General features: G+C 37.2%; 1 protein-coding gene across 1 annotated transcript in view; it reads left to right on the forward strand.

Moving 5' to 3' along the window:
* Positions 1-2,708: 2,708 nt before the first annotated feature.
* Adamts6 (ADAM metallopeptidase with thrombospondin type 1 motif 6) overlaps positions 2,709-24,163 on the forward strand; it is a 255,251-nt gene continuing 233,796 nt past the window's right edge. Inside the window, exons 1-3 of the mRNA XM_051172597.1 lie at positions 2,709-3,060; positions 9,547-9,920; positions 12,415-12,779. Of these exons, the coding sequence (XP_051028554.1) occupies positions 9,824-9,920; positions 12,415-12,779 (462 nt within the window). The 5' untranslated portion in view covers positions 2,709-3,060; positions 9,547-9,823. The remainder of the gene's footprint in view (positions 3,061-9,546; positions 9,921-12,414; positions 12,780-24,163) is intronic.

A 24,163-nucleotide genomic window follows, 5' to 3' on the forward strand; every position in this document is an offset into this window, starting at 1 on the left:
CTTCATTCAATACTGTTAAACTATTGAGGAACATTGTACTGTGTTTTTCTTATATTTGCTATAATAAAGTTAAAATGTTCAAAACATATATAAAGTTAAATGGATATTCCATTTCTTGCACTAATCATTTCCCCTCCTATTCATTGTAATCTTAGTTTGAACATTTGGAAGAGGCAAAGAAAATTAGAAAAAAATTTCATTACCCCGTTTAGTCGCAGGATGGCACTCTTTGAATAAGTAATTAGCCAAAGTCCACTTCTCTCTGAAAAAGCTGCTGTGGTACAGCTACTTCCTAGAGCAGCTTCGCTGGCAGTAACAGCTCTTCAGGTGTTTGGAGGTGCTGCCTGGACTTTACTTTTCTGTGCTGTCCGTATCTGTGTTAACCCCTAGTTTGTAACATTAAGGAAAATTGAGACTCATGTATATTTAATGGATGATTTTATGCAAAGGCAGCTAGCTCTAAGCCATGTTTATTTTTGATGTTGACTAGTATTGCAACGAGGGCTAGCAACCTCAGTGTGTTTTACACACACACAGCTCAATGAATCGTCTTTATTTAAAACTGTCAGTACAACCACAGAACCTATTTCGTCAGATTAAGGTCAAAATGAGAGCTCTGAACTGGACAAACGCTATTGCCTTCCAACCCTTGAGGAAGCATTGAAACAACTGTATGTGTCCTCTCATGTTCCCACCTATGCCTTCTTTAAGCCAACTACTCAGGGTTTTCCAGAACAATTACACCTACCACCTCCGGCGTAGGAAGGGGGGAAAAAATCGAATGGATAACAACGCTAGCAGAAGCTGGAAATTTCAGAGGTGGCATTTAGGAAACTGCCTCCTCCTTAGTCTCGTCCCTCCGGTCCAATTTCGCTTTCTGGTTCTGACCATAGGAAATTGACTTGGTGTTAATTAAAGACTGGAATTTCAAGGCTCAATTTCCCCTCCCCCAACCTTGGCAACCCTTAAACAACTCCCCACTCCACAACTCCAGAGCACAGACAGATAAATGATGCAGCAGATTACACCGCTGAAAGGCAACATTTGTTCCTGAGCTACTTTCGAATTTTTTCCTGTTTCCGATACTTGTGCCAGACATTATTTGCTTACTTAGGACGTGGAAAGCGCAGTGGGCACATTTTTTCCCTGCAGTTTAACGGCAGAGGCTTTCTCCTAGCAAATGAAAGTGAAAGTGCTACACCGTGGTGTATTTTATCCTTAAAGGCTGAACTGGCAGCTGGTGTGGAGGGGGAGGTGGGACTGGAAAGCTAGAAGAACCCTTTCTAAGGTTTTGTTTGTTTATCTTGAGACCTCAGCAGGGCTCCTGTGTCCTTGTGTCGGTCCCCTCCACCCCCAGTCCTTTTTAGGAAGCTGATTTAGGTTTTCTTTTCTTTTGAGCAGTCATTGAAGTTTCATTCAATGTACTGCTTAAAAAAAAAAAAATACATCTCACTTGTGGCTTTCTCGGTTGCAGTTTAAAACACCGTCTAGCTTCTCATCTGGAAATAATGCAACACTCCCCACCCCCTTTTCTTTTTATAGTTCCACATAACCTGAAGTCGATAATCACATGGAAAATGTGCAGGTCTCAATTTCGTTTACTTTTTATTATTTTGGTGGTAACTTCACTTGTTGAAGTATGTATTCAGCACACAGGCGTTTTGTACACATGTTGCCTTCAAATCTTGAATCTTGAAATCTGCCTGCTCCACTGATCTGACTCCTTACATGACACGTTTTAGGAGCAACTTCTAAGCCATTGATTGCACAGATTAAAACAAAACAAAGCAAAGAAAACAGAGGATGGTACCAAGAATTCTAACAGTGACTTTAGTCTATCCAAAGTCACCCAACCTCATTCTCGCCACACCCCCCCCCCCCCCCCCACGCCCGCCTTTCGTTTTTCCAAGAAACAGTAATAACAAACCAGACAAGATTCTGAGAGAGGTTGGAGGAAGAGGAAAGAGGCAGAGTGGGTTAGGGGAGAGAGGTTAGAGGACCAGGGGTTCTCTCATTCACTGGGTGGAAAAGTTGACATTGTCTAAACCCTTCTGAATGGCTGGTGGCTGGATACCCTGAACGTACCTCTACCTCCCCTCCCCCTCCACGTGACGACCCAGGACACATGCGCACCCGACGCAGCCCAGGCACATCTGCAGACTGACGTCAGTTTGTTCTGCCTCTGAGGAAAGCTGCCAAAATTTTCTTCTGCTGCAATTGAAGTTGGCTGGGGGCCGGCAGTGAGCTCGAGGGCTACTTCAACAAAACTTTTCCTGCCCTTCCTGCTCCTCTTGTCTTCTCTCTCCTGATACCTTTTGATGCTCGGCACATGTTATTTGCATAGCAAAGGCACTAAGCTGTCCAGGAAGAGAGGGCACCACTTCCACCTCCAATAAGCCTTTCCCCTCTTCTTTTCTTTCTTTTTTTTCTTTCCTTTTCTTTTGGGGGGGTGGGCGGGGGGAGGGAGGGAGTGGGGGGGTTTACAAAGCACATCTCAGGTTGATAGCCTTGGATGTATTGAAGGGATTTTTTTTTCCTTTTCTTTTTCTTCTTCTTCTTCTTCTTCTTCTTTTTTTTTTTAACTGCCAAATCGGAAAGTCCGTTCTCTAAAGCTCCGGTTAGCGAGACTATAGGGTTTTATTCTGGCTGCAGAATAACTGGCTGGTGTGGCTTTGCAAGGGGGGGTGGGGGGCAAAAAGAAAAAAGAGAGAGAAAGAGAAGGGAGTACGTGAGTCGTCCAGTGCAATCTCTATTGTTTGAATTTTATTTTTTATCAGAATTTGAAGATGAAAACGGTAAGGAAGACTTCACAATATTCAATGAAACCTTTAAAAAAAAACAAACAACTTGTACTTTGCTTGTCTTCCGAATAACTCAGCTCTCTCTCTCTCTCTCTCTCTCTCTCTCTCTCTCTCTCTCTCTCTGTGTGTGTGTGTGTGTGTGTGTGTGTGTGTGTGTCTGTGCTTTATGGCAAGGAGTGAATTTGACTGAACTCATATTACAGTCAGAAATCTTTTAAACTCAGGACTACTCGTGGATGTAGAATTCTGGGGCTTACAGGTATTTTATCATGTGAAAATATGCACTCATTGTATAAATTTACATGTTGTGTGAGGTGGACTTGATTATGATCATCGTAGACTTTTAACTAATCACCAGATAGTGGTGAAGAAAGTAATGATGATGTGTGGTTTTAATCGATTTCCAGATTTATGCAATTGCCTTCTGCAAATCCGTTTCATGTCAGTGTCTTTAGTATTCAGACAAGTGCATATTTTATGCCTATGCTCTCTGGGCAGCAGTAGTGTGCTGGCTGTAGCACCGATGCTTTCAGATATGTTAAGCTCTTAATAGGCTAATCAAAGAGATGAAAGCGTGTGGTTTTGATTTACTTTTGCCCACTTGGGCTATGCTAGACTCATGACCCTCTGGAGTCTTGTTTATCAGAGCATGTCTGTGTATATGGCATACGAGACTAAAGTTTAGTGATTGGGAGAGAGAACAAGAGTGCTGAAGGAAGTATTGGAAAATCTTTCTGATAATATGTGCTCTAATTTCTGTCTTTGATCAGTTTTCCACTTACGCTAGGGGCAAAGAGAGCAAGCCAGAATAAGAAAGCACTCTGAGAGGGAACAGGAGAGTAAGTTTCTTACTCTTGTTTTTATTTGAGCTGCTGGTGCAACGCGTTTGGGCCAAATGCCAACTGTCTGGGTCACACGCGTTTTATCCAAATAGATTTAGCGCTGCTGTCTGGAAATGGGCTGCTGAATGTTAACTTTAGGATCAACTCAACCAGGGCCGCTCAGACTGTTGCCCTCTGTCTGGATGAAGTAGGACGGGAGGGGGTGGGGGCAGTGGTGTGAGGGTGTGCAGAGCAGGGGGAGAAAAGGGAAGCTAAACCAGGGCTGAGAACTTTTAAAAACTACACTACAGATAACTTTCAATTTACTCTTATATGTTCAGATATTTTTAAACTATTTTTCTCCGGGTGCCCCCCTCCCCTTCTTGACCTTATATTGATTAGACTGGAACATTTAGTGGTGAATTTGCATCCCTTAAAATTCATGGCACGGATAGAAGGGCAATGTAAAACTGGTGCACTTGAAGGCATCTAAGAAAATTAATTTTGAGATAATTGTTTTCAGCAAAGTGGTAGTGCAGTCTTGTTTATATTAATTTGGTGCTTAAATGTGAGATTAGTGTTTTTCTTTGAAGAGTGCTGTATTAAAGAATATGTTGATTTCAAACAAATCAGTGAATCATTCAGTTATCACAGATGGCAGAAGATTATTCTGTGTAGTATTAATTTTTTTTTGTGTGTGTGTGTGTGATTCTTCAGAGGAAAATCTTCCAGTCATCAAGACTTACATATTGTAACTAATTTTATGTTTGATCTAAAACCTGCAAAATTAATCTCTATTCCTGTCTGTTCTTACAACTTCCTCTTCATTTCCTTAGCAACCAAAAGTAGCTACTAGAGGCTTAGGGTGGGTCTGCCTGCCAAATCTTGCTGTTTGCAATCTTAGTGACAGATGAATTGAGTTACCATATTAAGGAAAGTTAATAGCATATTTGTATTTTGTGAAAAGGGAGAGAAAAAAAGATGCAGATAATTTGTGTTAGTTTTACAAAAAGCTGGTCATTAATATTTTACACTAATACCAACAAAGAAAAAAATATTTTTTTTTTAAATGAAAAATGTTACAATGCAGGTAACTTGCTTGTGTTTACCTTTAGCTTCCAGGGAATTATATAATTTAGTGCTTTATTTTGTAAGTTTTGTTTTGTATTTTTACTTTTCTCAACAGACAAGTTTTGAGTAAATTATGTTTTTAATTATACTTTTCTTTGGCCACAAATCTTACAAAGTTTTAAAATAATGTCACTAATCTTACAAAGTTTATAAATAATCAAAATCCTTCATAATTAGAATCTAATTGTATCTTTACCATACAGTAGTTAACAAATATTTGCTGAGAGGAAAAAATGGAAAGAGAAATGAAAAGTTTTTCATGCATGAATTTTAATAAAACCTGAACGGTTCTGGATATTGTTGTTTTTTTCATAGAGACCAAATCAGATTTAAAAATAAATAACCAGAATTAAGATGGATGAAAAACATTGGGAAATGTGCTTACTATGTTTTCTAGCTTCAGAATAACAGCTAATAAGAGGAAATTATTACTTTAGTTGCTTCTACATCACTTGAGTGGGAAGTCAGACCATAAGGAAAAATCAAGCAAGAGGCTTCAACCAGGGTAGACTGCTGAGGGAGCCATCGTAGGGCAAGTTGTCCAGTCTTATTTTGTCTCCGTAACTAGTGTAACTCTCACCCATGGGAGCAGATATATTACTCTTTAACTTTGCTAGTTGATGTATTTATAGTACAAATAAACATCATATACAAAAGTCAAAGTGAATGAAACATTTTGCTTGTATGTTCAAAATTAAAAGTTATAAGTATGATTATCATAGCCTATGTTCTTCATTCTGCTGTAAAAGAGGAGGCAGTTTCCATATTGGATCTACAACATCCTGCTATTCCACGTTTCTCAGGGAAGGAGGAATATGAAACTAGTTTTGAAGGAAAAGCTTTGAAAAAGTTAATGCTGTGAGAGGGGAGGGATAGCTTTTACTTAGCCATTCTTGACGTATGCTTGAAGACATGCTATCAGGTATAATGTAATTGTTCTCTCAGAAAGTCTTTGTGAGGTAGACATTAGTGTCTCAACTTTATCGTTGGAAAAACAGATCCAAGGAGGGTTTGTAATTTGACGCCCAACCAGGTTATCAAGACTTTGTTTTTCCCACAACATAATTATATTGCTGTTCTTATACAGCTTCAAAGGGTTAATGTGTTGTGATTTCAGGATAATTACTTAGCATTTTAGTGTTAATTGAACTTTGGAAACTAGTTTTTCTCCACATACTTGATTGTGGCATCTCGATTAGCTTTCCCAGCAGGTGTCAGAAAGTAGGCTAACACATTTCACTTGTACTATGTTTTATCTGAGCTCTAGCCAACTGAGTATTAATACATAGTGTTGTTTGTTCTCTGACCGTTGGAGGTTTAAAAGATAATGAAGAAGAAAGGAGAAAAACCTCTAATTTACTTAGTGCCCACATACCAGATACGGTGTCTAGGATGAACAAGACCGTAACTCCAGTTTGCTTAATTCTGGGACTCCAGTTCTTTCTATCATGTACCAAAGCCCTTATTACTGGATAAGTCACTTTAGTTTTCTTCCTTTTCCTATTAATGTCTCTATCTTATTTAATTTAGATGTTTACAGGATAGTGTTAGGAAGGGTAGGAACTCAGATTACAAAACTGAAGAGCATTTCTCAAGGGGAGGGAGTAAATGTTTTCTAAATCAAGCCATTAATTTCAGTGTCCAAGAAAAAAAAAAAAAAAAAAAGGAAAGTTGGATGATTTAACACAAATTCATCATAACTTCTTTAAAATGAACCCAAATGTGCTAATTATAAATTCCTCCTTAAAAGAAGATTAAAATTAGCCGGGTGGTGGTGGTGGTGGTGGTGGTGGTGGTGGCGGCAGTGGTGGTGGTGGCGCAGGCGCATGCCTTTAATTCCAGCATTCAGGAGGCTGAAGCAGGTGGATTTCTGTGAGTTTGAGGCCAGCCTGGTCTGCAAAGAGTATCCAAGATACACAGAGAAACCTTGCCTCGAAAAAACTGAACCAAACCAAACCAAACCAACCAACCAACCAACCAAACAAACAAACAAACAAAAAAACCCAACAAAAACCTGTTCATAGTAACAGATTCTATTTGTGAACATATACAACATGGCTGTAGAGAATATTTAAAAGAGTACCTTAAGCTATATGTGTAATATAATATACAAAACTTAGATTTTTTGAGCCAGATGGCCATGTGTATGGATATGGACTCGCTTGCTTTCTAGCTACATGATCTCTGTGACCGCCAACTTCCTCATGTGTTAATTCATGGCTGTATTAGCTGTCAATGCTGTATAACATTATCACAGAGTAAATAATTAAGCATACATTCTCTAGGCCAGTTTCTGTGAGTCCAGCTATGATTGACTAAGTCCTTCTGAAGAGGCTATAATCAAAGTGTTGGCAAAAACTGAGTTCTCTGCTGGAAGCCTCACTAGGGAAGAATGGACTTCTAAGCTCAGGTATTCTAGGGTAGGCTTCAGTTGCTTGCATGCTATTGGATGGGGGCCCCCAGTTTCTTGCCAGTATTATGTAGAGGTTGTTCTGATTTCCTTTTTGTGAGCATCTAAGTATTAACGTTGCTTCATCTAAGGCAAGGAAACAAAGTCTGGTACCAAGCTATAAGCCGGGATCTTTCGTAGTTGAATCAGGGAAGTGCCATCCTCTCAATATTGAAATCTTTTCTTGATTAGAATGAAATTATTCAAGGACCGAGGGGGTCAGAAGAGTGTGGCTGTTAAGGGGCAGGATATTGAATCTGGTAGAATCTGCTTTACTGCAGGGCTGCTATTGTTTTGTGAGTGAAGATTAAAGGAAGTAATCTGTATTTTAAATATTTTATTTTTGGCCTGACCTTAAAACTACTTTTCTATATATTACTAGGTAGGTTCCTGCACAGGAGCCAAGTTTACTCTTTCTATGTTTAGTAATGTTAGTGCCTATTCTGGATGTCTCTGCCCGCTTGCCACCTAGGCCCTTTGGAATTAATTCTTCTATCAGTAATGCTTGAATCCAACAGTGTGACTTGTGAAATTCCACTCATTTCCAAGTTCTACATCTGATGCTGTTTTGCACTAGCTTTCCTTTATCCACCTACACTGATTGAGAGATAATTCCTTCATCTGATCACCTGTAACACATTTTTAAAACAGCACTTGGGGATTTACCTGTCTGATTTCAATTTTTCTTTTATTTGGATTATGAATTGCCACATCAAGATCAAGGATTGTGTTTTAACCTTATTTGTATTCTGATATTTTTATAGTTTTTGTTGTTGTTGTTGTTTTTTGTTTTTTACCCAAGACATGGTTTCTCTGTGTAGCCTTGGCCTCAAACTCTCAGTGATCTGCCTACCTCTGCCTTCCAAGTGCTGGGGTGAAAGGCATGCCCTACCAAACTGGCTTTATTTTTATAGTTTTCTTTTGAACATAGTGAGAAAAATACTGTTGATTAGTAAGCTAACTTTTCAAAGGTCAGTTTGTTTACTTGTAGAGATGAATGTGAGGCATTTTAGGTAGTACTAACAGATACTTTTAGCTCCAAAGAGAAGGAAATATTGTACAGACTTTAATTTTCTAGGTACCCTTGTGTATTCCTGATTATATTTTATTCACTATTGATTATTTATGCATTTATTTTTAAACCAACAAATATGGCAAATGTTTATTATGTGCCTATTATGAATGTTAAGACTTTAGGATAAAATTTTCTAGTATCTTTTACATACTTTTTAAACTCTTATTTGTGCTAATATATCTTACAGAAGTGATTCGAATTTGTTTCCAAAGTCAGATGTAGTATTATAAAACTCAGACATTGAGCTGTGGTACAGTTGTGTACACAGTAGGACTGTTAAGCTGCATGGGTATAGTGTTGCCTGTATCCCAAACTCTATTACTTCAGGGTTCTAAAATTTTACTTGAACTTTTTGTCCTTTCTGGTCACTGTTTTGCTGTTAGTCAGCTAGTTTTTAATTCTCTTGTTATTTTTTTCTACTGATATGCTAACTGTTGGAAAATCAAGTGGTCTTGTATGTAAATATTTTGAGTTCATGAATTCTAAGTGATATGATTATTAGCTGAAAGTAAGATATGTGAGATAGAACATGAAAACTGTTGTAGTATTTGGGATGAAGTTGTAAAAAAAACAAGTCTTTTCTTTTCAAGTACATTACACAGAGTCGAAATTGCCTTACTTGAGTTGCCTAACTGGTCACATAAGACTTATACCCTTAATTAGGTTAATTTTCTTAGAAGTTTAGATTGTGACATTAGCTAAGTGTTAATAGACAGTTGATAAATCTCAGTGTGTACTTACCGAGCTGTGCTGTCAGAACAAAGCACAGGTGCCCCATAAAGCAGCACAGCAGCCTTGAATATTAACGGGCTTCAAATGCTTTGCTGAGGAATCGGGCCATGTGTTGTTTGTCCAGCAGACATGATGGACTTGGGGCATGCAGCTTCTCTGCTCCGATCTTTTTCAGTGGAGGTTGGCACACCATACCTATTCTCTGTTATCTCAGAGTTTTGTTATGTTTTAAAAGAATTATTAGTCTCTTCTTCAGATTCCTTCCCATGCCTTCATCCTCCTCCTTTTCTTTGTTTTCCTCTTGATTTCTAAGATATTGTGCATGCTCAACAAGCACTCTATAACCTCTAGGTCCAAAGGTCTTGCTTTGATTATTTAATAGTTGTGGAATTATCCCGCTAGCCATTTAGGTTTCTGATTATGTGTTTAACTTTGTTAAGTTATTTTGAATTTATGTCCTTTGGCAAGCATTTGTTAATTTGTAGTAAATATGTCCATTTATGATACTTTTCAGTTGACTTACATTTTTCCCTCTAGGTTAAAAAATGGCCATACCTAAGTGACACATCACTCTGAGCTTTGCTTATGAAGAACTTTCTCATCGTTATTCTCTTCATTTTTGGATTGAGAAAATGAGTCCAGATGTAGAAGAAAGTGCAGGATGCTGGAGAAAAGCACCTGTTAGACAGTGGAGTGCCTAACAACTCATTTGCAAGAAGGCTTAAGGAATTGAAATTGTTATGCTTCCATATTGCTATGCTGTTGACTCTCTAGCTCACAGGTAGCCCTCCAAAAAATTTCAGTTTTCCAAATTATGGAAATTTCGTGGAAAACGTTGACGTGGATTTTGAGCCTCATCATGGCTTCATCGGAATTTTATAGTGACCACAGACTTTCATATAGTTCTCAAGGTAGGATTTCTGATTTTGAAATTTGATAGAAATGATCACAAAATACAAACTTTGAATATTTTGTTTGGTAAATAGTTTCTTGGGAATATTTAGTTGGATGGAACAGAAAGAAAAGTACTAAGAGGAAGTTTAACTTGTTGCTCTAAGATAGTTCTTCAGTGGATGTTATAGTTGACTGGTCTTTCTTAGAAGATGATATGCTCTAAGCTTCTGCTTTTCCTATGTTATACATTTTAATAGACTCATTCATTGCTCGGGTATTGAGCCATGGTCATTTCCTGACAGAATCCAAGTGCTTATAATGCAGAAGAGGAAGACCCCAGATTAATTTTGATACAGGCTTTTAAATATGAACCCTTTATTTAAAACACAAAATAACAACAAAATACTTTTCCAGACATAAAGAATCTCATCCTTATAATTTTAACTCATATAGTTGAACTTTATACCATAGAAATGACCTCAACAAAGAAAGCCCCAGGAGGAAATGTCATATTATGTTTCATGGACCCATCCATTCCTTATATAATTATTAAAAGCTATACCTTTTGATTTTTTTCTGTCGCGAATACCCTGGAACGAATAATTTGTGGTGTTGATGAAGGTGTTACAGACTGATACATGCTAGGAAGTATGTGTGTGAAGAGTGGACCTCTGATAGCTCAACAAAACCGTCTAGTTGACTCTTATTCATGAAGAGTGAATCACCACATTTTAAGTTATTTTCACTGATTATAGTTTCATTGAATTTTATGTTAATGGATAAACTCCATGTGCGGTCAGTGAAGCACTGGGCTGATATCTAACATCAGTGCTAAGCCTAACTGAATAAAGCTATAGCTAAGAAGGGGAGATACTAATACAAGGAAGAACACCGTGGAGATGGAGAGAAGGCTCAGAGGGTGAGACAACTGACCGCTCCGCAGATGAGGCATGCTCAGCTACAGGCGCCTATGTGGTGGCTCTCATGTGTCTGAAACTCCAGTTCCAGTGGTTTCTGTTCTCTCTGGTCTCCATGGAAACTGGGTGTATACATGGTAATATACATATATGCAGATAAAATGCTTATGCAAATAAAATAAAAGATAACAAATAAAAAGAAAAAATGTTCAACTATTCTCTAATTTCTTGTTACTCTATTGGTTTTTTAACATTTTATTGAGATATAGTATACAAATAATACATCCATTACAGTAGCCATTTCAATGGCACTTAGAACTGTACACTGTTATCATAATCAACTTCCGTGCATTTTAATCCTTTCTTAAAATAAAAACAAAAACAAAAAACCTGTACCCATTGAGAGTCGCTCCTAAGTTCCCTAGTCCTAGGCAATTTCTACAGAGATTTGCCTCTGCTATTTTACAGAAGTAGAACTATGTAATATTCAGTCTTTTGGTGATTGGCTTCTTCTACTTAGGGTAATAATGTCCATGTTGGAAAATGAACCTTGATTACAAAATGAGTGCAGGGGCCCAGACACTGGCCAGTCTGGTCCAGGACAGCCAAGGCTACATAGAGAAACTGTCTAAAAACAAAACAAAACAAAACAAAACAAAAACCAAAAAAGAAAAGAATAAAAAAGAAAGAAAGAAAGAAAAATAAATGAGTTACAGGCAGAGGAAGGTGGAAGTTCAAGGCCAGCCTAATGTATATAGAGCAAGTTTCAGGACAGCCTGGGCTACACAAAGAAACCCTGTCTCAAAAAACAAAACAAAACAAAACAAAACAAAACAAAAAACAAACAAAACAAACAACAAAAGAAGGTGGTTTCCATGAGAGGTCATCCATGAGAGGTAGCACCATACCTCAGTGCTGCTTTTCTGTTTGGTTGTTCGTGAGTTGGGGAGGAGTTGAATTATTTCTTTCTTGGACCATAATGAACAGTGCTGATATGAACATTCATATATAGATTTTTACATAGAAATGTGTTTTATTTCTTTTGTATATGAACCTGGGAATAGAAGTATTGCTAAATTGTGTGGTAACTTCATGTTTAACATTTTAATGAAGAGTCAGATTGGTTTCTCAAGTAGCCATAGCCTTTCACATTCCTTGTGATGATTTTGTTCTTTGAAGATAGTTTCTTCAGAGCTTTTGAGATTCTCCATGAACATTTTTGGATATCTTACAAAAGTTACTTTAGCTGAGCTAAACATTTTTTAGTATATATGTACTTTTTGTTTCATTTTCATGCATGTAGAAGAACTTTAAAAATCCATAGATTAAAAATTAAATTTAAGAAAGAAGACTAGTCCTTCACAATATTAAAAAAAATAATACTGTTTTGAGGAATGAAACAGTTGAAACTTAATCTCTTTATTTTATGCCTTTACTCTTTCATTTTGTTCACTATAACATTTTCATGCACAGCTCACATATGATGGTGTATAGTTTTAATGGACACCATTGTTTATATTGCTACTTCTTTGTTCTGTTAAAATTTCTTCTCTTCCATGTGCTGTTCTGGATTCTCTGCCTTGCCATTACAAAGAGGAATTCCTGACTTATCTTGAACACTACCAGCTAACTATTCCAATAAGAGTTGATCAAAATGGAGCTTTTCTCAGCTTTACTGTGAAAAATGATAAACACTCAAGGAGAAGACGAAGTATGGACCTTATTGATCCACAGCAGGCGGTGTCTAAATTATTCTTTAAACTTTCAGCCTATGGCAAGCACTTTCACCTAAACTTGACTCTGAATACAAATTTTGTGTCCAAACATTTTACAGTGGAATACTGGGGGAAAGATGGACCCCAATGGAAACATGATTTTTTAGATAATTGTCACTACACAGGATACTTGCAAGACCAACGTAGTACAACTAAAGTGGCTTTAAGCAACTGTGTTGGATTGGTAAGTAGATATGATTTTAAATTTCTAATGGGAAAGTAAGTTCACAATGTAAATGTCTTTCCTCCTGATAAAATAGATATGTAAGTGGTTTAAGTTGAAATGTAATAGTCTAACATTCATTATTTTTGCTGCTCTTACCTTTCATAATGTTTACAACAATTTCCACAGGACAGCTTTTTAAACTCATTTAGAAGCAGAGACTGAGTGCCAGGTAGTGGTGGCATACACCCTTAATCCCAGCACTTGGGAGGCAGAGGCAGCCAGATCTCTGTGAGTTCAAGGCCAGCCTGGTCTACAGAATGAGCTCCAGGTCAGCCAAGGTTTTTACCCAGAAGCCCTGTCTGGAAAACCCTTTTCTTTTTTAAAAGGTAGAGACTGAAGAACCTCTCAGGCATGCTTTTACACTTAAAATTTCCTGTTTGAATATCAAAGTCTCATCATTCATGAGCAGTTTCAAGGTATATTTGTATTCAGGAAACCATAGCACTAATTACATCTTTAGCACTTTCCTGTATCTTTCATTGGTAGGCAACACAGCTTAAAGTAAGTTATGATTTACTTATGGTTATGATCAAAAATTTATACCAATGTCTATGTAGTATTTATTACTACATAGTATTATTAGTGTTTATATGAAGACTCTTGATAATCCTATTTTACTTTGAAAATGGGTTCAAGAGTGCAGGATACTCCTAAATGCTGCATATTTGAATCAATTTTAGTAAAATGGTAAGCATACAGTTCATACATAGTAATTGCAGACCAAATTCTATCCTCCATTTCTTTTCCTCCTCTTACCCTGTTCAGGCTAATATAGATGTTCCATTAAAACTTTATCTCCACAGTTGAGTGGAGAGTGGGGTCTGACTTTCACATGTACTCTGGTGCCTCATATTTGACCATGTCCCCTGGAGGGGGAGACCTGGTGGTACTCAGAGGAAGGATAGCAGGTTGCCAAGAAGAGACTTGATACCCTATGAGCATATACAGGGGGAGGAATTCCCCCTTAGGCACAGTCATAGGGGAGGAGAGTAAGGGGGAAATGGGAGGGAGGGAAGAATTGGAGGTTACAAGGGATCGGATACCCATTGAGATATAACAAGAATAAATTATTAATTAAAAAAATTAAAAAAAAGAAAAAAACTTTATCTGTGCAAAGAATACAAATATTTTCCTGTCTTAGTTCTATTTTCAGCAATCATTTTTCTTCCTTACTATAACAGACTCACATTCTTGTTTTTACTTCAGTAGAAAATAGCAAATCTAAGTACAGCAGAATTTAACAAAGTTTTTTTAAAACTAAGTTTTAAATTTGGAAAAATAACCTCTGTAATTGGATATACATTTCACTATTTTTGTTCATGTTTCCATTTTTTATAACCACCGAGTAAAGTGAGATAATATTAGTATTTAATACTGTAATACTCAGGTTTAATTTTCTTAAACAAGTGTTGAGTACATTTTTTGCTAGCTTTCTTATAAATAATGTTAGGGCTTTATGTGTAAAATATTTGTTTCTTTAATTTTATAGTATTTTGGTGGCTAGTATACAAAGTAACTGGTACTCTGATGGAATCTTTATACATTTGTGTCATTACAGTTTATTCTCACTCATTCCCCTCCTTAACCGCACCCTGCAGGGCTCCCTCTCCACCCAGGTGATGCCCTTTCTTTCCCAGTTTGTCTCCCTTCTGATTTTCTCACATATTTTTCCTTCTCCTTTTAGGATCCTATTTCTATTTTTCTGACCTATAAACACACAAATGCATGCACTCAAACACACATTCACATGCACATAATTGTACATTTAGGTTCTGCATGTGTGAGAAAATATGTTATTTCTGAATATCGTTTATTTCATCTAACACAATGAATTCTAGTTATATCCATTTTCTTGAAAAATGTCCTAATTGCATTTTTCTTCATGGCTAAAGAAAATCCTATTGTATATATTTACCATAATTTCTTTTTCTTTAACCGTTTATCTCTTGGTTGACATCTAGGCTGATTTTGTCTTCTGGCTGTTGTGAACAGACAGCTACAAATGTGGATGTGCAAGGATCATTGTGGCATGCTGACCTAGTATATCCCTGAGCAGTACAGCTGGTTCACACTGGCAGTTTTTTGAGGGCCCTTCATTGGGATTTTCATAGTAGGCATACACAGGTACACATTTCTACCAGCAGTTATAAGGGCTCCTGTTGCCCATGTCTTTGGTAGCATTACTTTTCAGGATGATAGTCATTCTACTGAGATAAGACAAACCTTAAAGAAGTTCTAATTTGTATTTCCCCAATGGCTAAGGACATTGACCTCTTTTAAAAATATTTACTGGCCATTTGCATTTCCTCTATCAGGAACTGCCTGTTTACTTCATTATGCCATTGTTGAGTAGGTGATTTGTATGCTAGGTACAAACTGTCTGATGTATACTTGGTAACTATTCATTGCCACTCTGTATATTGTCTTTTGATTCTGGTGACTTTTTTTACTTTGCTATATAGAAGATTCTTAATTTCATTTGTCAATTCTTGGGATTATTGTTTGTGTTACTGGAGTTCTATTCAGGAAATCCTTGCCTCTACTGATTTTTAAAGTATTTTTCCTACAGCAATTTCAAAGTTTCAGGTCTTACATTAATTAAGGTGTTTGATCTATTTTAGGGCAAATTGAAATATGGGTTTAGTTTCATTCTCCATTCTCTTAGCACAGTTTGGTAAAAAGATTATCTTTTCTCTAATCCATGTAATATATGTTAACTTTTTGTCAACTTGAGACAAACTTGAGTCGTGCCAGAAGAGGACCCCTCAGTTGAGAAAATGATTTCATTAGATGTGCCTGTAAACACACTTGTGGGGTATTTTCTGGATTGATCATTGATGTATAAGGGTCCATCCCACTATGGGTGATGCACACTCTTCACCTCCTAACGGTTGACTCTGGGCTATAGAAAACAAGCAAGTGGAGTGGGCCAGTAAACAGCGTTCCTTCACAGTGTTAAGTTCAGTTCCTGCCTTCAGGTTCCTGCCTGAGTCTCCACTCGGGCTTCCCTGCATGATTTATAAGTTGCAAGATGAAATAAATCCTTTTTTCTCCAGGCTGCTTTTCGTCCTCGTGTTTTAGCATAGCAATAGGAACATAACTAGGGTGCATGTGGCTATCGCTGTATGAGTTGATTTTTGTGTCCTTTATTCAGTTTCACTGATTGAAAGACCCATTTTATGCCAGTACTGTGATTTTTGTTTTTGTACTTACCATGGCTCTTTAGTATATTTGAGATTGGGTGTTGTAACACTTCCAGCATTACTCTTTCTACTTAAATTTCTTTTAGCTGTTGCCCTTTTTCCTTCTAAATACATTTTATGATTGTCTTTTACCCTCCATCTGTAAACAATGCCATTAGAGTTTTAATGTGGGTTTCATTGAATAGATTGATATTGGTGGTATAGCATAGACATTTTTGCAATATTGATTCTTCTACTCCATAAACAAGAGAAGTCTCTCCACTTTCTGATATCTTTAATTTTTGTATTTAATGTTTTAATATTTTCATTGTAGAGGTCTTTCAATTCCTTGGTTATGTTTATTCTAAGATATTGTATATTTGGAGGCAAATTTGTGGCAAGTTTTTTTTCAAATCATGTTTATTTCAGCATCTAAATGCTGTGTTTGAATCTCTATTTCTCTCTTTAGCTTTGGGAAATTTTCTGTTACAATTTTATTAAAGAAAATCTTTATCTAATGTGCTTCTGCTCTCTTGATCACATCCCAGAGTTCTTGCGTGTTCTCACCGTGCACACTTATCTTTCTCTTTAGTCTCAGAAGGCAATGTTTCATCAGCCTCACCCCCCCCACCCCATCCCTGGTAGTCTCTCTTCTGCTTGTTGGAATCTATTGAAAATGCATTTCACTGCGTTCTTCATTTTATTAATTCAATCTTTTACTTCCAACATGTCTATATTTCTTTTAAAAATCTAAATTTTCTAGCTAAAATTTCTGTGTCGTTAACTTTTTTCATCCACATTGTTCATTTTTGTCATCTCCTCTGTTGATATTTTCGTCCATGTTGCTGACTTCCCTCTATAAAGCCTGGTTTTAACTTTTCTGCTTATTTTCATACTCACTTCATCTCACTGACCAGTTCTTAAGCACAAATGTTGAAATCTTCGTGTGACATTTCACCCATGTGAGTACCTTTGAGTTCAGTACTTGAAGACATATGCTTGGTTGTTTTTCATTTCTGTGTTATAATTTGAACATCTCTCTCTCTCTCTCTCTCTCTCTCTCTCTCTCTGTGTGTGTGTGTGTGTGTGTGTGTGTGTGTGTGTGTGTGTGTGTGTGAGAGAGAGAGAGAGAGAGAGAGAGAGAGAGAGAGAGAGAGAGAGAGAGAGAGAGAGAAGCTTACTTCTGAGGGCTCAATTCTCAATAAGACTTGGAAAGGTGAAAATGAACCACTGTGTAGGAATGATGTCAAACTATATAAGATGTATTTTTATAATCAGTAACAGTTCACTAATATGTCATCAATGATAGTAATAGTGGAAATGCAAAAACTATTATGTGTTATGAAGTTCAAAATTACTTAGGCCTACCTAACAGGAAGGAGACTGAGAAAGGGGAAAAAAGAAGAGAAATAACGCTAAATAGATGAAAGGAGAAAGAAGGGGAGTAGAGAAGAATGTTGTGGAAGGGAAGAGAAGAGAGAAAGACATTAGAAAGAAAAGAAAAGAAAATACTTCCGGATCTGGGCCCAGGGGTCCTGCTCAAACTATAGCACCAGCCAAGGACTATACGTGCAGTAAACTTTGAACCCCTACCCAGATCTAGCTAATGGACAGGGCATTCTTCACAGGTGAGTGGACAGTCGGGACTGACTTTCACACGAACTCTGGTGCCCCATATTTGACCACATCCTCTGGAGGGGGAGACCTGGTGGCACTCAGAGGAAGGACAACAGGGTCGCCAAGAAGAGACTTGATACCCTATGAGCATATACAGGGGGGAGGTAATCCCCCTCAGTCACAGTCATAGGGGAGGGGAATAAGGGGAAAATGGGAGGGAGGAATGGGAGGATACAAGGGATGGGATAACAATTGAGATGTAATATGAATAAATTAATAAAATATATTTTTTAAAAAAAGAAGTAAAGGGAGTGGGTGATCCTGCAACTAAAAAAAAAAAAAAAAAAAAAAGAAAAGAAAAGAAAAGAAAAAGAAAGAAAGAAAATACTTCCCTCCGCTGAAAGAGTTTAAATAACAAAAGTAGATGACTATGAAAAATGGAGTAAGAATAAGAGTATTTATTTTTGTTTTTTTTTTTTTTTGTTTTTTTCTTTGTTTTATTGTTTTCTCAAGACTACGTTTCTCTGTGTAGCCTTGGGTATCCTGGACTCACTTTGTAGACCAGGCTGGCCTTGAACTCAGATCTGCCTGTCTTTGCCTCCCAAGTGCTGGGATTAAAGGCGTGTGCCACCACGTCTGGCAAGAGTATTTAAAAATAGTAAAATAAAGTAAAAATATTACTAAATATAGAGAATGGGTAGATAATACAGGTCAAAAAAAAAAAAGTAAAGAACATGGAAAAATTGCCCAAATGGAAAAAAAATACATGAAAAAAATTAGAGGAATATATTAAGAAGAACAACACATGCACATTTAAAAAAATACAGTAAAGTAAAATCCTGATAAATATACAGGAAAAAGAATCAAGGGATATGGTGTTGTAGCAGCTTCTCTTTGGGTGCTCACAAATTGATTGGATGTTGTGAGTTATATTTATAGAAGCGTATGTGGGTACATTTGACCTTGGTTTATGCTCTTGTTGAGCATGGACATGTATCTGATGTCAGCCAGAGCCATCTTCTCAGCGACTTCGGCTTTCAGGTGCCTTTGTTGGCCACAGTGAGTTTTGCGCTGTGTAGAGTATGCAGAAACCTTCATCTTCCTGAAGCTCCTGAGATTATACTTCTGGGGTGGTTATTTCAGCTGGGTGGTATCTCCAAGTGTGTTGGGTGTTGCACTGAGATGAGTATAAGTGGAAGACCTGTCTTTACGGTCTCAAGGCTTCCTGGTGGAGGGATGCTGCTATGTGTATCATATGTATTCCTCAAATTTCATTCTCGGGCTCAGCAGAAATGAATGACAGATAGGTGGCTCTAGAACTTGATACTCTTTCTGGCCTCAAGTTTAGAGCTAGGAAATTCCAGTTAGATCTATTCTTGGCCCAAGACATGGGTCTATCTCTTCTTATGTACTTCCCGGACCAAGTCTGCCCTCTGCCACATGAACTCTTTTGCCATCAATGTCTGGCTCTCATTTTCCTTTCTGGGGCATTCCCTTTCTGCAGAGCTGTTGCATGCCAACATCACCAGCCTGTGCATGTTGCTTAATCTTGGGCTCCAGGGATTGCTTTTTTTTTTTTTAAACAATAGATTCTGAGGATGTTGTTTATCAATTACCCCCAAGTCACGTAGTTGACGAAATGAGGTTTCTGCCTGACACTAACCTGTCCGTTTAAGGAATCACTGACCCGCTGAACCTTATCACTGGATTGGAGGCTTAGGAGGATGGTGGGCTTGTCTGGAAAACAGGACTCTCCCGCTTTGCTTCTGTTTGCTTTACCTTTGAAGTAGCTTTTTACTCTTCTCCTTCCTGCAAAGAGCCAGAGGGCTGAGCTTGTTTTACTGAATCTGCTCTCTCTCTCTCTCTCTCTCCTCCTCTCCTCTCTCTCTCTCTCTCTCTCTCTCTCTCTCTCCTCACCTCTGCCCCCTCTTTCCTTTCTCCTTTTCACTTCTTCTGTGAATTTGCAAAGCATTTCCTCGATTTCTCTGTTTGGGATAACGTCTATTTTGATTTCTGTGACTCTCCTTCATGGGCTCACATAGAGGCAGCCTCTAGTCTGACATGTTACCTGGGAGTTTAAAAAACAAACAAAAACGCTTTTAAAGTTAAAATGCCCCCAATGTTAATTATCATAGAAAACATTGCTGTGAATCATCGACCAAGTCCTTCATTCGTATTTGACATTTATATTAACTCTGCCTTTGCTACTTTTAATAGATTGATGAAATAAGCACATTTGAGATATAGAAAAATTAAAACCTTCTTCTTTATCAGATTTCAGGAAATAGAGTGGCTAGTAATACAATGAATTCAAACATATAGGAGTTAAAAGGTAATAAAGGGCAACTCAAAGACTATGGCACTGGGAACAGAGAAGAGAGAATGAATCTGAATCGTGTTTTGGTGAGAAAACAGATTTGTAGACTATTAAATCTTTCATCCTCAGGCATACGAGAAGGCAGCTAATACAAAGTAGGAGCTTAATAATATCTTTAAATTTAAAGCAGAATTGAACTGGATGTGAGATCAATAGGAGAAAGTAGTTGGAAATGGCTCAGCGTTACCTGTTGGATAAAAGTGTGTATGACTGTTACTAGTTCAGAAGGAGGGGTAGGTAAGTGCTGGACCAGAGAAGATGAAGAGAAAACTTCTGGATAACAATTGGTACCACCTTGAGAACATAAAGGTTGAAAATGTCCAGTAGCATTTGGGAATATATTTGAAATTTAGAAAAAAAAACAATCCTGGAAGAAGTACCACGTATCATTAATACAACTGACTGTGAAATTGTGCAAGGCACAATTTTTTTGGGGGGGGTCAAAATTGAGGAAAAGGTTGAAGATAGAACCTTTTCTGTGACTGAGATGGCACAAGTCATCCTCTTCTCATGATTCATGAGGACTTTCTGTCTCTTGTTTTCTTCTCATCTGTAAACACGTTTCTGTTTGACTTTTTTTAGTTGAAATTACAATTTTTTACATGACTAAGATGTGATCTTCCAGACTTATTAATACTTTCTCCTTGGCAATTAATAAGGAATTTGTGGCCAGATGTTTTGAGACTATGTAAATAACTACCTTCTCATTCACTTTTTCTCTGTTTAATAACTTCCCCTTTGTTCCTATTTTTGGGTTATTTTACTCTTTAATCAAATGGAATGTGCTTACAAGTGTTTTTTTTTTAATCCTCACTTTGTAGGTATTATTACTTTTAATCCGTTCTGTAGCCCAGCTAACCTAGAACTCATTACGTAGCCCATGTTGATATATATCCTTCTTTCCTTAGCCTCCCAGGATCTTGGATTATGGGCACAAGTCCTTTGTTTAGCTACTAATATTGTACGATAAAGTCTTCTCACACTTTCAATGTTAGAGTCTCTGCACCAAATGACAAAATTTCTAACACTATTGCCAAGCAGTGGTTTGAAACAGTACTGTATTTAATTCTGCTTTTATCTGGACCATGGATATCTCATTCCATTTTTTCCAGTTTATAATGACTTTGTTGTTTTTCATAGGGGTGGGGGCTACAATTTCTTTACCATTTGGCTAGTATTATGTATTTGCTTATATTTATTGCTTGGGGTATATAATTCCATTGTTAGTGGAAGCAATTTTCTTGAAGCCTAGTGGTTAATTTCTTGAACTACCATGGTCATAAGATTTTTTCCTGTTAGGTCTACTCTTCTTTCTGGTTTTATATTCTTATTTGTTGAGGGAACATCTTCAATTACCTACCTTGAACAGAACTTGGAACATGTAATTTTTGAGTTTTTGGCTAATTGAAAGTGACTATATGTTGCCTTCATATTTTGCTAGTAATTAGCAAACAGTTAGAAAATCATGTTCTCTGCAGTGGTGGCGCATGCCTGTAATCCCAGCACTTGGGAGCCAGAGGCAGGTGGATCTCTGAGTTCAATGCTAGCCTGGTCTAGAGAGTGAGCTCCAAGACAGCCAGGGCTATACAGAGAAACCCTATCTCAACACCCACCCCCAAAAGAAAATCATATTCTCTACAACATGTGTGGTAGGAAGTGGTGATATATTCAACATCAAATTTATTTATATGATATGTCATTAAGCGAAAAATATTTAAAATTCTAATTATTGAGTCATTTTGGGCAACAGAAGTTTGTTACTTTTATTTTTTGAATGAAAAAAAAAAAAGAAGCAAATTTTGTCCTTTGTGAATGTATACATGTTCTCTACCTTATCTTTCCTGAACTTTTAGAATGTGGTTAGGTATGTGAGCACTTTCTTGTTTAAAAAAAATACATATATATATATATATATTTTGAAATTAAAATATAATTACATCATTTCCCCTTCCCTTTTCTTCCTTCCACCCTTCCATTGCACCCCCTTGCTCTCTCTCAAATTCAATCTTTGATCTCTATTTCTTTTAATAATTATTACATATGTATGTATATTTCTAAATATATAAACATAACTTATTCAGTCCATACGATGTTACTTGTATGTATGATCCCAGGGCTGACCACCACTTGCCATTGGAGAATAAATTTGGGAACTTTTCCCTGGAGAAGACTACTTCTTCCACTCTCAGCTGTCCTTAGTTGCCTGTGTTCACATCCTAGAAGTGAACTCCATGAGGTTCTCCTCTTCCTGTCAGCATATCTATTGGTGATGTCATTGTTAGGTCTTGTATAAGCAGCCATGTTGATGAGATTTCATGGCTCTAGCTTCTCTGACATTTCTAGGATACCATTTACAACTTCTCTGGCTCTTTCCGTTTTTCTGCCCCCTTCTCTGTTATTATCTCTGGGCCTTAGGTTCAGCAGTTATGTTATAGATGTGCTGTTTTTGTGTCCATTTCATTGATTTCTATCCTCATCTTAGTTATTTCTTCTCATCTGCTTATTTTGTGTTTGGCTTGTTCTTGTCCGACTGCGCTCCCCCTTCCCCACCCTACCACCTGAGGACACAACTTGTAAGTTATTTATTTGAAGTCTCTTTGAGTTTTTAATGCTGGTATTTTCTTAGCTTTGGGACATTTTTGCTATGATTTTCTTGAGAACATTTGTCTATGCCTTTAGCATGGAATTCTCCCTTCATGCCCAGGCATTGTCTTTTCATGGTGTCCTGTATATCTCAAATGTTCCATTGTCTTTCTTTTTAACTTGTTTTTGCTAGTGTTTGAATTTTTCAATTCCTTTGCATTTTCTTTAAGTCTGGATACTCTGTTCTCTCCTTGATTGATTCTATTGGTGAGGTTGCTTGTGGAGTTTTTTATTTGACTTATTGAAATTTTCATTTCTGATAATTCAGGTATATAATTTTTAGAATTTCTCTTTCTTGAATTCCACATTCAAACTGTACTGAGTAACATATTTTATTCAGCTCCTTTTTTGTTTTCTCTTTGAATTTGCTCATGAGTTTATTCGTGTACCCTGAATTCTTTTAATACATTTTTAATTATTTTAATACCTTTGAATCCGTTGTCTGGGCTGTTGTCTACTATGCTGTCATTGGAGGACATCGTTGTGCATTTAGTTAATTTTGGAGGAGCCATATTGCCTTTGATTTTCACTTATTTTGTATTTTTGCATCGAGACTCATGTATCTTGGGTAGGATTAGGTCTTTTGTTGGGTATTTTCCTCCACTCTTCTTTTAGTGGAGGTATTTGCAGTGTTATAGAGGGGCTGTGTTATAATAGTTTGAACTGGATTTGTGTTTAGAGAACCAGGCTTAGACTATTTTAATAGAGTCTAATACTGCTTAAAAAAAATAGTCACTATTAAAGGTTAGGTGCACTATAAACATGCAATAATAGTCAAATGTCAAAGAAGCTCTTTAAACTCCTGTCACTTAAGGAAGTAAAGAAACATTGATGTGCATGAGGACATAATTTATTGTGGGAATGAGTAGAAAGGAACAAAGGAGAGCAAGACTATTGGTCAGCATGGAATTAACAGAAAATATGGAGTAGAGAAAAGTAAATAGAAGGGTGGAACAAAAGGTGTATGTGTGTGTGTGTGTGTGTGTGTGTGTGTGTGTGTGTATGTGTGTGTGTGTGTATAATTGGCTAAAGGTAGAATGAAAAGAAACATTTAAAAATGCAGTCAGGGGCCAGGGTGGTATCACAAGCTTTTAATTCCACCACTTGGGAACAGAGGCAGATGGATCTCTGAGTATGGGAACAGCTTGCTCTACATAGTGAGTTCTAGGACTATGTAGAGAGACCCTGTATCACACACACACACACACACACGCACACGCACACGCACACGCACACTCATTCACTGCAATGCAATCAGATAATCTTAAGTTATCTGAAGTTTTAGGAGATTAAGATACAGGGTCCCATAAAACAGATATTTATGGTCTTTGTGAAAACTTATCAAAGGACTTGGAATAGGAAAAATAGAGAAAAGAAGAAAAAAAGAGAAAAATAGAGAATGAAAGAGAGAAAGTATGATTACAAAGGACAAAAATGACCTTACATTGGGTGTTTAATAAAGGGAATTAATATGATGTTTTGAAAGCTGGATGTAGCTGTTACATCTGAATAAACTCTCACCT

This window comes from Acomys russatus, chromosome 30 (genome assembly GCF_903995435.1).
Source record: "Acomys russatus chromosome 30, mAcoRus1.1, whole genome shotgun sequence".
NCBI lineage: Eukaryota > Metazoa > Chordata > Mammalia > Rodentia > Muridae > Acomys > Acomys russatus.